At 45.5% G+C, this 15,077-nt stretch overlaps 1 protein-coding gene across 2 annotated transcripts in view; it reads right to left on the minus strand.

The window, feature by feature from the left end:
• The window catches only part of DGCR8 (DGCR8 microprocessor complex subunit), a 37,024-nt gene that overhangs the window by 13,808 nt on the left and 8,139 nt on the right, over positions 1–15,077 (minus strand). For both annotated transcript variants that reach the window (XM_059138673.1, XM_059138672.1), the window contains 6 exons: positions 13,754–13,896; positions 13,309–13,591; positions 11,051–11,248; positions 10,686–10,787; positions 9,831–9,929; positions 8,153–8,235 (listed from right to left, as the gene is read on the minus strand). In XM_059138673.1, the coding sequence (XP_058994656.1) occupies positions 8,153–8,235; positions 9,831–9,929; positions 10,686–10,787; positions 11,051–11,248; positions 13,309–13,591; positions 13,754–13,896 (908 nt within the window). The remainder of the gene's footprint in view (positions 1–8,152; positions 8,236–9,830; positions 9,930–10,685; positions 10,788–11,050; positions 11,249–13,308; positions 13,592–13,753; positions 13,897–15,077) is intronic.

Here is a 15,077-nt window from a genome sequence, read left to right on the forward strand (position 1 = left end):
TGAAAATACTCCAACTTCCCAGGAAATCTGTCAAAAATAATCAGTGACAACTATTTCCTACTGCAACTGTATGAGGCTGGAATACCAGCTGGCAAGCAAGAGGCAGGTCAGAAAACATAAAAGGGAATGTAGAGAATGAGACAGATGCCCATTAAGGGACTTTGAAAAGCTCTAACTTGCCTGGGGATCTAGGTGGCCACGCACATGCCCAGGAGACCCAAGAAAGCCCAAATTTCTCACCCAACTGATCTGGAAGCTCCATGCAAGTGGGAAGTAAAGGCTAATACACAGTTATCAACTACTAGAGCATTAAAGGTGACCCCAACATGCATAAAAAGTCCCCTGGCAAAGGAGACTTACTGGTTTACGTCAAGAAATATCTGATCTGGATTTCACAGAATAGACTGGAAAAGTCACTGTTATGGGCTGAAATATATCTTCCCACAAATTCATATATTCATAAATTCATATACTGAAATCCTAACTCTGAGTATGCCATTATGTGACCTTTTCTGCAGCCTTATAGATAATCAAGTTAAAATCAGATTATTAGGGTGGGCCCTAAATTCAATATAAAGAGGAGATTTGGAAACACACACACACACACACAGCCTCTTAGTTATCTCCAACAACTATCTCCAAATGAAGGAAAGAGGCCTGAAAGAGATCCTTCCCTCCCAGCACCCAGAAGGAACCAACCCTGCTGACACTTGCAGATGTCAATTGTGAGGCAAAAAATTTGTCTAAATCACCCAGGTTGTGATATGTTGTTATGCCAATGTTAGCAAACTAACAAAATCACTAATAAGTCAACAGCAGCAAAAACAACAAATCTTGAGAAGGGGTTGTAATCTGATATCTAGAGTTGCCACATTATTTTAAATGTCCCAGATTTCAACAAAAGAAATCATGAGACAGGAAATGAAACACAAATGTATATGCCCTACGAGATGCAGGAAAGCAGTCAATATAAACCATCCCTGAGGAAACCAGACTTTAAAATAGCTATAATAAATATGCTCAAAAAAAAAAAAGCATGTATAAAGAATTAGTGATTAGAAGAAACCACAAGAACAATATCTCACCAAACAGAGTATCAATAAAGACATAGAAATTATAGGGGCGCCTGGGTGGCTCAGTGGGTTAAAGCACTGCCTTCAGCTTGGGTCATGATCTCAGGGTCCTGGGATCAAGCCCCACATCGGGCTCTTTGCTCAGCAGGAAGCCTGCTTCCTCCTCTCTCTCTCTCTGCCTGCCTCTCTGCCTACTTGTGATCTCTGTCTGTCAAATAAATAAATAAAATCTTTTTAAAAAAAAAAAGACATAGAAATTATAAAAAATTCACCAGAGGGTTCAAAAGCAGATTCGGTCAGAAGAAAGATCAGTAAACTTAAGATAGGCAAACTGAAGGCATGTCTGGGTGGCTCAAACAGTTAAGCTTCTGACCCTCAAACTCAGGGTCATGAGTTCAAGCCCCCACACTGGTTGGGCTCCATGCTAGGTAGGCATGGAGCCTACTTGAAGGAAAAGGGGAAAAAAAAAAGGCAAATAAAAAATATCCAGTCTGAGGAACATTTAAAAAAAAAAAAAAAAAAAAAAAAAAGACCAGTGACTATGATGTCTGTGTGTCTAAGACTGGTGAGATACTGTGGGAGTGTACCAGCTTACCTATAATGGGAGTCCCAGAAAGAGAGGAGAAATAAAAGAGCAAAAAAATATATGTGAGGAAACAACGTCTCTAACTTCCCAAAGATGAAAAACATTACATATTCAAGAAGTTCAACAAATTCCAAAAATGAAAGCTAAAGAAATCGATACCTAGATATCACTGTCAAAGGCCAAAGAGAAAACCTTGGAAACAGTAAGAGAGAAACAATTCATCAATAATGTGACTCTAAGTAAGATGAACAGCTGACTTCTCATTGGTTGTAGAGGCCAGAAGGCAGTAGGATGACATAGTCCCACCATGAAGAAAAGAATGTCGGGACGCCTGGGTGGCTCAGTTGGTTGGGCAGCTGCTTTCGGCTCAGGTCATGATCCCAGCACCCTGGGATCGAGTCCCACATCGGGCTCCTTGCTCAGCAGGGAGCCTGCTTCTCCCTCTGCCTCTGCCTGCCTCTCTGTCTGCCTGTGCTCACTCGCTCTCTCTCCCTCTATCTCTGACAAGTAAATAAATAAAATCTTTAAAAAAAAAAAAAAGAAAAGAAAAGAAAAGAATGTCAACCAAGAATTCGGTAACAAAACTATGCTTTTAAAAAGGGAATCGTGGGCGCCTGGGTGGCTCAGTGGGTTAATAAGCCTCTGCCTTCGGCTCAGGTCATGATCTCAGGGTTCTGGGATCGAGCCCTGTGTCAGGCTCTCTGCACAGCAGGTAGCCTGCTTCCCCTCCCTCTCTGCCTATCGCTCTGCCTACTTGTGATCTCTGTCTGTCGAATAAATAAAAATCTTAAAAAAAAATTAAAATTTAAAAAAAAAAAGGGAACCGTTACAACAGTCTCAGATCAATAAAAAGTGAGAGAATCTACTGCTAGTAGAACTGTCCTCCAAGAAATACTAAAAGCCTTCCCTCTGAAATAAAAGGAACACTACAGACTGTTAACAAACTGAGGGCACTACAGAAAGTAAAGGTAACAGTAAATAAAAGACAGTGTAAACACATATTTTAACTCTTTGTTCTACCTTAATTAAAAGACAACTACATAGGGGCGCCTAGGTTGCTCAGTGGGTTAAGCCTCTGCCTTCAGCTCAGGTCATGATCCCAGGGTCCTGGGATCTAGCCCCGCATCGGGCTCTCTGCTCAGCAGGGAGCCTGCTTCCCCCACCCCTCTCTCTCTGCCTGCCTCTCTGCCTACTTGTGATCTCTCTCTCTCTCAAATAAATAAATAAAATCTTAAAAAAAAAGACAACTACATAAAGCAATAATTATAAATCCATGTTTAAGACACACAATATATGGGGAGATATCATTTGTGACAGTGAAAGCACAAATATGGGTGTCAACAGAGCTATAGAGGAGCAAAGTTTTTGTATATGATTGAAGGTGGCAATAGTCCAAACCAGATTGTTTTCAGTTTAAATGTGACTGAAATGTGGTTAGTTCAACCACTGAGAAAAGAACTGAAGTATTTAAGGCAAAGAAAGCAGTAATGGAGGAACTGAGGAACAAAAAGACATAGAACAGAAAGCAAACAATGTAATGGCATACATCAATTCTACCTTATCAGTAATTACATTTCAATGGACTAAGTACCCAACCCCACTGAAAAAACAAAAACAGAAACAAAAAAAAAAAGTCAATAAACTGAAATTAAAAGGGGTGCCTGGCTGGCTCACTCAGTGGTGCATAGGACTCTTGATCTCAGGTGATTTTTAGTTCAAGCCCCACGCTAGGTGCAGAGATTACTTTAAAAAAAAAAAAAAATCTTTTGGGGCGCCTGGGTGGCTCTGTCAGTTAAGCGTCCAACTCTTCATTTTGGGGCAGGTCATGGTCTCATGGGTGGTGGGATGGATGGAGCAGGGTAGCTCCACACTCAGTGAGAAGTCTGCATAGGGATTTTCTCTCCCTCTGATACTTCTCCCACTCTCATTCACACTCTCTCTCAAATAAATTAATTCTTTAAAAATAAAATAAAATGAGGGGTGCCTGGGTGGCTCAGTGGGTTAAAGCCTCTGCCTTCGGTTCAGGTCATGATCCCAGGGTCCTCGGATCAACCCCCGTGCCAGGCTCTCTGCTCAGTGGGGTACCTGTTTCCCTTCCTCTCTCCCTGCCTGCCTCTCTGTCTACTTGGAATCTATGTCAAATAAATAAAATCTTAAAAAAAAAAAAAAAGTAAAAGTAAATAAAATGAATCTTCCAAAAAAAAAATTGCTCTGGTAGGTCCTCTGATCAAAAGACAGAGACTGATAGAAGGATAAACACAAAACCCAATTATATGCTGTCTATAAGACATGTTTAGATTCAAAGTTACAAAGAGGCTTAAAAGGTATAAAGAGGGAAAACACATATCACGCAGAGTAATTTAGGGAGTAGGAGTGACTATCAGATAAAACTGACTCTAAGATAAAAACTGTTACTAGAAATGAAGGATACTTAAAAACAGCAAAGGGCCCGTTGATCAAGATGACATAACTATTATAAACATTAAACAGAACTGACTTCTAGTTTCAACACTTGTGACACCAAGTGAGTGGGCTTCCACACCGGGCAGCTCTACCACTAACTGCCAGGAGCTGCAGCAGACTCCACAGCTTAAGGGCTCAGACCCACAAGACTGTTGCCACCACTTGACTTCAAGTCCACGTTGTGCTTCTGACTGAGCAACTGCACAATGCCAGTTCCCAACCCTTCCTCAGCTTCAATAATTTCCCAGACAGCTCACAGAGAACTGGTTTATTACAAGAGGATAGGGCTCAGGAACACCCAATGGAAAAGATAAATACGGCAAAGTATATACGGCCATCTTTTTAGCACCTCAATGTGTTCACCAACCCAGAAGCTCTCTGAACCCCTCAGTTTTTTGTTTTTATTTTTGTTTTTTAAGGAAGGCTTTACTACACAGGCACAACTGATTACATCATTGGCCATTACTGATCAGCTCAACATCCACTGCCCCCTAAACACACACACACTACACACATACGGCGCAAGCGTGGAGGCTGAAAGTTCTAACCCTCCTGGTAGATTCCACAGGCAACCAGCTCCTATTCAAAGGGATGGTCCAAAAGTCACTTGATTAACATGAACTCAGGTGTGGTTGAAAGGGATGTGTTAGGGGAATCTGGCTGGCTCAGTTGGTGGAACATACAATTCTTGATATTAGGGTCTTGAGTTTGAGCCCCAGGTTGGGTATAGAGATTACTTAAATAAATACAAGTAATGGAAGCAAAGAAGGAAGGAAGAAAGGAAGGAAAGAAGAAAGGAAAAGGAAGGGGAGGGATGGGATAAATTGATATTAAATATAAGAAAATAAGAAAAGACATTCCATTCTCCTTTATCAACCTACAGCTTTTTAAAGAACTTGGGACAAAAAACAATGTATTGTAGAAGCTCTGCACCAGGAACCAAGAACAAAGACCAAACATACATTTCTTATTATATCGCAATACCACAAACATGTATGTATCTAACAACAGCCCCAAAATACATTAAGCAAAAATGGAGAGAACTGAAGGGACAAATAATTCAAGAATAACAGCTGGAGACTCCAATACCCATTCTCAACAACAGACAGAAGGAAGACAGTGCACCTGAGTGGCTCAGTCAGTTGGGCATCTGACTTGATTTTGGCTCAGGTTGAGGCCTCAGGGTCGTGAGACAGAGTCCTGAGCTGGACTCCAACTTCATGCTGGGCATGGAACTTGCTTAGGATTCTCTCTCCGTCTCCCTCCGCCCCATCCACTCACGTGCACACAGGGGCTCTCACTCTCTCTTAAGGGAAAAAAACCCAAAAAACAAAAACGGATAGAAGAACAAAGCAGAATACCAACAAAGATATAGAATAAACACCATTCGCCAACTGGACCTAACCGACACCTGCTTCACCCAGTAACACCAGGAAGCACACTCGCCTCCTGCACACACGTAAAACTCTCCAGGGCAGACCGTATGGTAGGTCCTAAGACAAGCCTCAGTGAACTTAAAAGGACTGGTCGAAACCATACAAACTATGTTTTCAAACAACACAGGAATTAAATAAAGACCAACAACTAAAGGAAATTTGGGGAAATTCACAAATATATGAAAAGTAAAATGACCAATTGTTCAAGGAAGAAATCACAAGGGAAATTAGCAAAATACTCAGAAATGAACGAAAACAAACACAACACAGTAAAGCTTATGTGCTGCAGTAGTACACAGAAGAAAATTTATGGCCATAAATTCCAGTATTTAAAAAGAACACCTCAAATACCCTAACCTGAAGACACTAGAAAAGAAGAACTAAACCTAAGGCTGGCCAAAGATAGGATATAAAGGCTAAAGCAGAAAAAAATGAAACAGAAAACAAAAAAGCCAATAGGAAAACAAACAAGTTGGGGCGCCTGGGTGGCTCAGTGGGTTACACCGCTGCCTTCGGCTCAGGTCATGATCTCAGGGTCCTGGGATCGAGTCCCGCATCGGGCTCTCTGCTCAGCAGGGAGCCTGCTTCCTCCTCTCTCTCTGCCTGCCTCTCTGCCTACTTGTCTCTCTCTGTCAAATAAATAAATAAAATCTTTAAAAAAAAAAAAAAAAGAAAAAGAAAAGAAAACAAACAAGCAAACAAAATCAGAAATTGGATCTTTGAAAGATCAACGACAGTGACAAACTTTAGACTGACCAAGAGAAAAAAGAAGACTGAAACTATGAACAGGAATGAACATAGGAGCAGCACAAACAACAAAATATAGCGAGTCACAAGGGAATACTATGAAAGAATGTATGCCAATAAAGGAGACAGTCTAGGTCAAAAGGAAAAATTCCTATGAAGACACAAAGTTCCCAAACCAGCTCAAAAAGGAGCAGCATATCTGAAGAGAAGTACACGAGGGGTGCTTGGGTGGCTCAGTCAGTTTAGCATTTCCCCTTGGCTCAGATCATGCTCTCACCGTCCTGGGATCGAGCCCTGCATCCGGCTCCTTGCTCAACAAGGAGCCTGCTTTCCGAACCTCTCTCTCTGCCTGCCGCTCCCCTTGTTTGTGCTCTCTCTCTGCCAAATAAAAAAGACCTTCTTAAAAAAAAAAAAAGAAAGAAAGAAAGAAAGAAAAAGAAGCACACATGAAAAGACTGAATCAGTAATTAAATAATCTCAAAGTCAAGTCTAGACTCAGATGATTTCACTGGTGAATTCTACCAAATGCTTAAAAATTAATACCAACCTTTCATAAACTATTCCACACAAGAGAGGAATACTTTCCACCTCATTCTGTAAAGACAGTATTTCCCCAACACCAACACCACAAGAAAATTACAGACCAGTATCCCTCATAAATACAGCTAAAGTCCTTAACAAAATACCAGCACTCTAAATCCAGCATACATAAAACCAAGTGGGATTTGTCCCAGAAATTCAAGGTTGCTTTACTATTCAAAAACCTATGCAATATACCACCACATGAGTAAAAAAGACAAAAACCACACAATCATCTCAATAGAAGCAGGAGAAACATTTGACAAAATCCAACCATTCCTGAAAAAAAACTCTCAGCAAAACAGAAGGAAGCTTCCTCAATCAGTTAAAACCCAGAACGAGGGGCGCCTGGGTGGCTCAGTGGGTTAAAGCCTCTGCCTTCGGCTCAGGTCATGATCCCAGGGTCATGGGATCGAGCCCCGCATCGGGCTCTCTGCTCAGCGGGTAGCCTGCTTCCTCATCTCTCTCTGCCTGCTTCTCTGCCTACTTGTGATCTCTGTCTGTCAAATAAATAAATAAAATCTTAAAAAAAAAAAAAAAAAAAACCCAGAACGAACACCTCGTGGCTTAAAAAGAAGCCAGTCAATAAAGAACCACATATGTCATTTGATTCCACTGATACGAAGTGACCAGGGCTGGCAAATCCATCAAAACAGAAAGAGGATTAGTGGTTGCCAAGGGTTGAGGGGCTGGGGGACAGGGAGAAATCAGGAGTGACTGCTAACAGGTATAGGATTTCCTTTTAGAGAGATGAAAATATTCTAAGATTCGACCACTGCGATGATTGTACAACTCTGAATATACAAAAATCCAATCAACAGTATAGTTTAAGGGAGCAAAATTTATGGTACATATAGATCAATAAAGCCATTATAAAAAAGAATGCCTTCTTCAGATTTTGAAAATCCCTCACTACACATAACCATAGAATCATATTTACCCAAAAAGGTTTACAAGTAGTTTTAAACAGTTCTTAATACAGAAAACGTAACTTACAGACTCTGTCTCAAAGACAGATTCCCACCATAGATCTACACTCGGGAGAGCTGACAGTGCGCATTCTTTACCCCCATTGCAAGACATGAAGGGCAAGCTTGCACAAAGACAAATAAGTTTCCCCTTTTATGAAAGATTAACAAATGAAAACCACCTGGAGCTGGGAGGACTAAATCCACAGCTCGCACTAGCCTGGGAGGTGGGGGTGGGTCAGTGGCGCAGGTGCTGCATTGGAGCCACAGCTCTAGACATAGCAGGACTAGGAAACTCACCTCAAGCTCTTCACTATCTTTGGGCTTCTCCTCAGAGGTCTGTTTGACAAAGTCAGGGATAAGGATCTCCAGCGTAGCCCGGGCTATGAAAAGAAAAACCCCAAGGGTGAGGGCTTGGGCCCAGCTTCCAGACTCCAGAGCAAGCCACATGCCAGCTCTTGTGCAGGGCCAAGCTTCCCAGGGCTCAGAGGGAAACGCTGGGCAACAGCAGCGTTTCAGAGGCAGGCATAGCCTCTCCTCCTGAGCAAAGGACGCAGTGGGGCAAGTGCGAGGCTGTGGGCAGCCTCAGAAGCCACAAAAGCTATATGTTCTCTTGCCCTGAGGCACTTGTAGCAGGCAAGGCAGGAGAGATGTTTCAGAGAAATCACGGTGGTGGCGTGCAGGGAAATGGCTCAGCAGGGCCCAGGCCAAGTAGTGAGGCCAGAGGACTGAGCAGGCTGCTGTTGAGTGTGGGAGGGAAAAGCAGTGAAACCGAACAGATGTTCTTGAGAAAGCACCTGCAGGACGGAGCAGAGGGATGGCTCAGTGCTGAGCAGAGACTTCTAAATGAGCAGGCTGCCACTCACCACTGGGGTGAGGAAGTGGGGATGCTGGGGAATGCGGAGGGGTAACCTGTCCCTATAGAGTTGGAGGTGCTGCAAGACATCCGAGTGAGTTATCTAGAGAGCAGCTGAGGTCTGAGCAGAGGAAGTGGATCCTCCCACATGGGGAGAGCACAGCCCTGCTGCCAGGACGCTTCCACTCCTACCGTGAGCCCAACTCTGTGAGCCCTCTGCCCCATGACCTTGGCAGCACTGGTTTGTTGAGCTGAAAAACCCTTTTGGCACAATCTCTCTAAAATGGACAGGAGGCCTTCCCAGAGGAGTGTAGTGTGTGAGCCCAGTACAGCCTCAGAGAGGGAAGGACAAAAAGTGACATATCTTCCCAACCATCCTCAGCATACACCACAAAAGAAAGCAACTCCAAGGTAAACTCTGAGTCCCACAAACAAAAGCACTTTTGCCACCCGAGATCTGGTAAGAACGTGATGAAGCCATCATACTTCATGTGGGCACAGGGCAGAGCTGCTTTGGAAGACACTACAGCAGAGGCAGAAACCTTAAGAATTGAACTGTGGGCACCAAGCCTGGTGCACACCGCCAACACCCACCCTAAAATGTGCTCCACATCCAAGAAGAGGCCATGTAACCCTGACGGTGAAGCAGAATGGCTTCCCTTAACTGGAAAAGGAAAACATAGGCCTTCCCAGGGATCTGACCACTTACTTTCGGTCCCAAATCTAGAGATTGGAGGACTTACTTAGAAAATCATCCTCACACATGTCAAAACCACTCAGGAAAATCCCTCTTTGTCATCTAACATGCCCACATTTTGCTCAGTTTACACACCAACCCATAGAATGTGTGCTCACCATGACCCAGTCGGCATTGTGAGCAGTGGGGACAAGGGTAGGAGATTCTAGCCCAGCTGCCACAGAGCAGAGAAGGTTTGAGTTCTCTAGTTTTATTTCTCACATTTTACTTCCTATTTGAGTCTTTGAGCACATACTTTTTAAAAAACCAAGTTAAAAGATTACATAAATCAAATGGCTTTTCCCCATGCCCAGCACTCCCTAGCCAAGGGGAGGGGCAGACACTGTGGGCAGCATGGGTCTCTGACATCTAAGTAGCCACATTACCAGCTTTGTTCTTCGCAAGTTTTTTGCTGCTTGCAGTTCCAGATCCATAGGTCACACCATCAATGGTCACCGAGGCACCAAAAGGTTCACTTGGGTTCTCTTAAAATTAAAATCATGGTTTTAAAAATGCTTACAAGACATTAAAAGCGTGCATATGTGCACACATACAATCTGCTAGCACCAACAGATAAGGCAGGGTTGGGGCTACTGCTGGAAGGGAGACATGGGCACTCCCTGAGGCACGGAAATAGGGCCAAGGACTAGGCAGCAGGCAGACAGCATGCCAGGAAAACTGGGAAACGGAGGACCAATAAGCTGGAAGGGAAACAGGAGGCCAGAGGCCAAGCCAACAGGCACAGGGAACAATGTCTGTGAAAGATGGACAGAAGACTGTGAAGAACAGAGATGTACAGACGCAGGAAGCCAAGCAACAACATGAAAACGATGAGTGACGCCTGGGTTCAGGGTTCCACGGGGAAGATAAACTGGTTTTCACAAAGGTGTGATGCAGATGACAACAGGAGACAGCTGGTGGGAAGTGCAAGCCTGAGGCCCCTTCACCCACCTGGGGGCAAGTGGAGACACAGTGAGAGAGCCTTCCTCAGAGCAGGGGATGAGAGGAAGGTGGGAGTGGGGGTAGTGGGAATGGTGAAAGGGGGAGGCGGGGGCATCTGCCCGCAGAAGGGGTACATGGCTGGGAAACCAACCCACCCCTCTGCAGCACCCTTCTCCCTGCCATGCCCTTTCACTTCTCTCCCAGCAGAGTGGGGTTAACGGTCAGTTCCCACCTCCCCAGCCATGGCCCCAGTGAGGTGTAGGATTCTTCAAGGCTGAGGTGAGGGAGGTCAAACTTACCACATTCAAAGAAATTATAAACAGGGCGGACCTTGAGGACTCGCTGCATGTACTCGTGCAGGATGCAGACCTCGGACTTCCCATTAGGGTTAATGACAAACTCTGTGACAAGAAGGTCTATCTCAGCAACAGCGTGAGGACCTGTGGCAAGCTAGCTCTCAGGGCCAGCTCTCACCATCCACATTAGTGCCTCACTGAATTAGGGGCTCACCAATGTGAACGCAGTGCACCTCTGCATTCATACGATCGACATAAGCTTAGAAACAAATGCAACTCACACACACAGCATACGTTCTAAGACCATCAAGTGAAAAACAACAGGATCACCCATTTGCCGAAGAGAAAATTTACACACCCCAACTCACCTTTCTTTGTGGGTGCATCCTGCACAGACAGGGTGATGAGCTTCTGATTGGCTGGCAGGATGGGCCTCTCAGACTCGGCCTGTTTCCGTTTCATTTCTCGGTTAAACTGCCGCCGCTCGGCCCAAGTCCTGAATTTCTTCACAGTGACTTGCTCAAAGTCAAAACGCTTTTCCAGGTAGTTCCGAAATTCCTCAAGATCTGTGTGGATTTACCACAGAACAAAACTGCTAACTTCTAACCCAAGAGTCATGATTCCTCCGTCCAGTGAGTAGGATGGTGCTAGGCTGCCCATCAAACAGGTCCTGCCATGCCATTCCCCATTCCCCTTTCCCTTTTCCTTCTGAAGGGCAAAGAAAGCAAAGAATCAGGTCCTTTTATGTTTTCTTTCTTTTAAGATTTTACTTATCTATTTGAGAGAGAGAGAGACTGCGCAAGTGAGAAGAGCACAAGTGTGGGAGAGGGGTAGAAGGAGAGGGAGGAGAGGAGAAATATGGGGCTCGATCCCAGCACCCTGCGATCATGACCTGAGCCTCAGGCAGACTCGTAACCAACGGAGCTACCCAGGCACCCCTGAATCAGGTCCTGTCACTCAAATTACTCAGGAAGGTCCCATATGGGCAAAGTTCTGAGATGCTCTTTTAGTCTATTTGGAACAAGAAGAAAAAAAGCTTTAAAAACAACAACAACAACAACAAACCAGCTGGCCTTCAAGACTTTTCTTCCCATATCAAAACAAGTACCACAGCAGCTGAAGCACTGCACACCTTGCACTCTCCCCTCCAGCCACCCTGGCTGCTCGCACACTCAGCAACACACCCAGGCAGCTGCGGCCCTGGCATGCCTCTCCCCACACAGGTCCTACTGGTCCTACTGATCACCACCCACCCCACTCAGTGACGTTCCCAGGGGCCCCCTGCTTTTACTGTTGTACCCACTACCTCTCTCTCTCTCTCTCTCTCTCAAGATATCCTAGAGGCTCACATCACCCTCACTGGTTTCTTACTCAAGTGTAAGCCCTGAGGCAGGGACTCTTGGGCCTCACACTCAGCCCTAAAGAACAATATACGTGCAGAAGCAGAGGGAGGAGTTCCACATGCAAGACAGAAATACATGGTTAAAGCGCTGGGCTGTGAAACAATATACCTGCACCCACTAGATTACACCCCTAAACCACGTATTTCTTTACACGTGAACACAAGGAAGGAAGTCTGGAAACAAGTCCAAGTGGTCACCTCTCCCACGGGACTAAAATCAGATGCGAAAACAGGTGTTTTCCGAAAAGAACAAATTCAGGTGTCGTGTGCGTAAAAAGATGGATTTGAAGAAAGAAACCATTATGTTGAGGTCTTAAAGCATAAGCTCCTGTCTAGCTGGGTCCTGAGAAAAGCCCTGATATAGACAGAAAACAGGGGAAGCTGACATGGTGGGGAGGAAGGCAAAAGGCACGCAGGTCAGTGCACAGGAGAAGCTGGGGGCCAGTGACACACCTTTCCCCAGATGCTTAAGGCTCCAACTGGCCCTCTCCACCAAGGCCACCCCTCCCTCAGCAGTGGTGCCTCCCCCCAGCCCCCACTCTGCCTTAGCTTTTCTAGGCTCCTCAAACCTAAGAGTTACAAGAAAGGCTGGGCAACAATACTCAGACAATATCTAAATAACAATAACCAAAAACCCTAAAAACACCAAGTCCTCTTTGAAAGAGATTTAGCAGGTGAGCTGAGACGTCTGCCACCATTGTAGAAACAGTTAAGACTTGCATGGGTAGGCCTAAGCTAAAAAACACAGAAGAAAGAAGAGAAACACTGACACAGAGCCAAAAGCCATCATGGGGTTGAAGAGGGGGAACATCCACAGAATAGTGGCTATCTGTCAGTACTAAATCTGTAGATTGAAGAAGTTCATTGTGAGTGTATCAGGAGAGATCAAAATGACACCATGTGAGCACGTGCTATTGAAAAATCAGGATTTCAGGAAAGGTCACCAGAGAAAAAGGACAGTCCATACTGACAGCAGCCATGTCCATGGCAGCACCCATGTGGGGTCCGCAGACCAAGATAGGTCCTAAATCATGGAGACAGGCATTTCCCACCATGTAAGAATGGAGAGAGGTCCCCAGAAGTCCCTTCCTCATAGGAAAAAGCAGTACAGGTGGCCTTCAGCAGGAGGAATGTGACCCTAAGGAAGGCGTGGAGTGCAGCCATATCCCTGCAGATGGATCCAAGCCAGCAAGGAAGGAAAGAAAGTTCACCCCAGAAACTTACCAACTGATTCGTCTTTGCACACCTCAACCTTGGCCTTCACCTGCCCCAGGGCCCCAGGAGCAGCCTCAGCCCCCAGTGTGTCCTTCTCATCTAGGGCCCCCGAGTCAGCTCCTATGGAGTCGGGCTCTTCCAGGGGGAACTCCAACTCTGCAGATCGGCTCAGGGGCTTGACAGGGGACACTTCCCCACTGGGGGCGAGCTCACTGTTTTGCTCTCTTTCCTCATTGTCCTTCATTTTCTTGTAATGCAGACATGGAATGCTGCTCAGAGGAGGATCATGTTTCTGTGGATAGTGAAATTGCAACACAGATTACAAGGATGACCCCCGAGTTCCGAACATCTGAAGACTTCCACTTGCCTCTTCCTGGCTACCATGCAAACACAGCATGTGCATATTCAGTCAGCAAACTTACAAGACTAAATTCATGACTGATGCATCCCCTACCCGTATGCTTCCCGTTCCCAGGAAGTACGGCCTGGACCAGGTGACCACCCGAGACTCTCTGTGTAGGTACACTGGGATTCCGGAGTTATGGAATGTCATGATCCACCCATCGGGCAATGGTTCTGTAGGAGGACGACCACGACCTGCACGGAAGACAAGAGAATTCCACATTCACTTCAAAAACACTTGGGAGTTATAGAGATGGCTTCAAAATTATGACCCAAGGCAGATAAAAATAGCAGAGTCAACTGAGGATAGAAAAGAACGTCTAAAGAACTAGGGGAGGGCGCCTGGGTGGCTCAGTGGGTTAAGCCGCTGCCTTCGGCTCAGGTCATGATCTCAGGGTCCTGGGATTGAGTCCCGCATCGGGCTCTCTGCTCGGTGGGGAGCCTGCTTCCTCCTCTCTCTGTCTGCCTCTCTGCCTATTTGTGATCTCTCTCTGTCAAATAAATAAATAAAATCTTTAAAAAAAAAAAAAAAAAAGAACTAGGGGAGTGGGGAGTACCCCACCCCCCCACCAGACAGAGCCTACCCAGCCCTGCCTGCCCACTCAGCACCACCCATGCATGAACTCTGTTCTCAATGCTGTGCTTGTTTATATGGCTCCAATCCAGAGAATCTAAGTCCCTCCTCAACCAGGAAGCTGTCTGCCTTGTTCACTGCTGTCCTCTTGGGCCTAGAACAGCACGTGGTACATGAAGGAGCCTGGGATGAGGTTCTGCAAGACGCAAGTCCTGGCCTCAGCTGCTGTCTGCAAGCTGTGGGAACCATGGTCCTCAATCCCTCATTGCCTGCCTTGGCTGTGGCCAGAGGCGCCCCAGGGGCTGAGTAAGCTTTGCTAATCTATTGCATGCCTGCTGACCACTGCTCCCATGACTCGAGAGCAAGTGTTCCTTGTACCTGAGCTGCACACTCTCACCGGCAAATGAAACACTACTTCCAATTCATTCATTTTTTTTAAATTAAATTTAATTTTTAAAAAAGATTTTATTTGGGCGCCTGGGTGGCTCAGTGGGTTAAGCCGCTGCCTTCGGCTCAGGTCATGATCTCAGGGTCCTGGGATCGAGTCCCGCATCGGGCTCTCTGCTCAGCAGGGAGCCTGCTTCCTCCTCTCTCTGCCTGCCTCTCTGCTTACTTGTAATTTCTCTCTGTCAAATAAATAAATAAAAAGATTTTATTTATTTATTTTACAGAGAGAGAAATCACAAGTAGGCAGAGAGGCACGCAGGGTGGGGGTGGGGGGGAGAGTGGGAATGCAGACACCCCGCTGAGCAGAGAGCCTGATGCAGGGCTCCATTTCAGGATCCTGAGATCATGACATGAG

This window comes from Mustela lutreola, chromosome 11 (assembly GCF_030435805.1).
Source record: "Mustela lutreola isolate mMusLut2 chromosome 11, mMusLut2.pri, whole genome shotgun sequence".
NCBI classification, from domain to species: Eukaryota; Metazoa; Chordata; class Mammalia; order Carnivora; family Mustelidae; genus Mustela; species Mustela lutreola.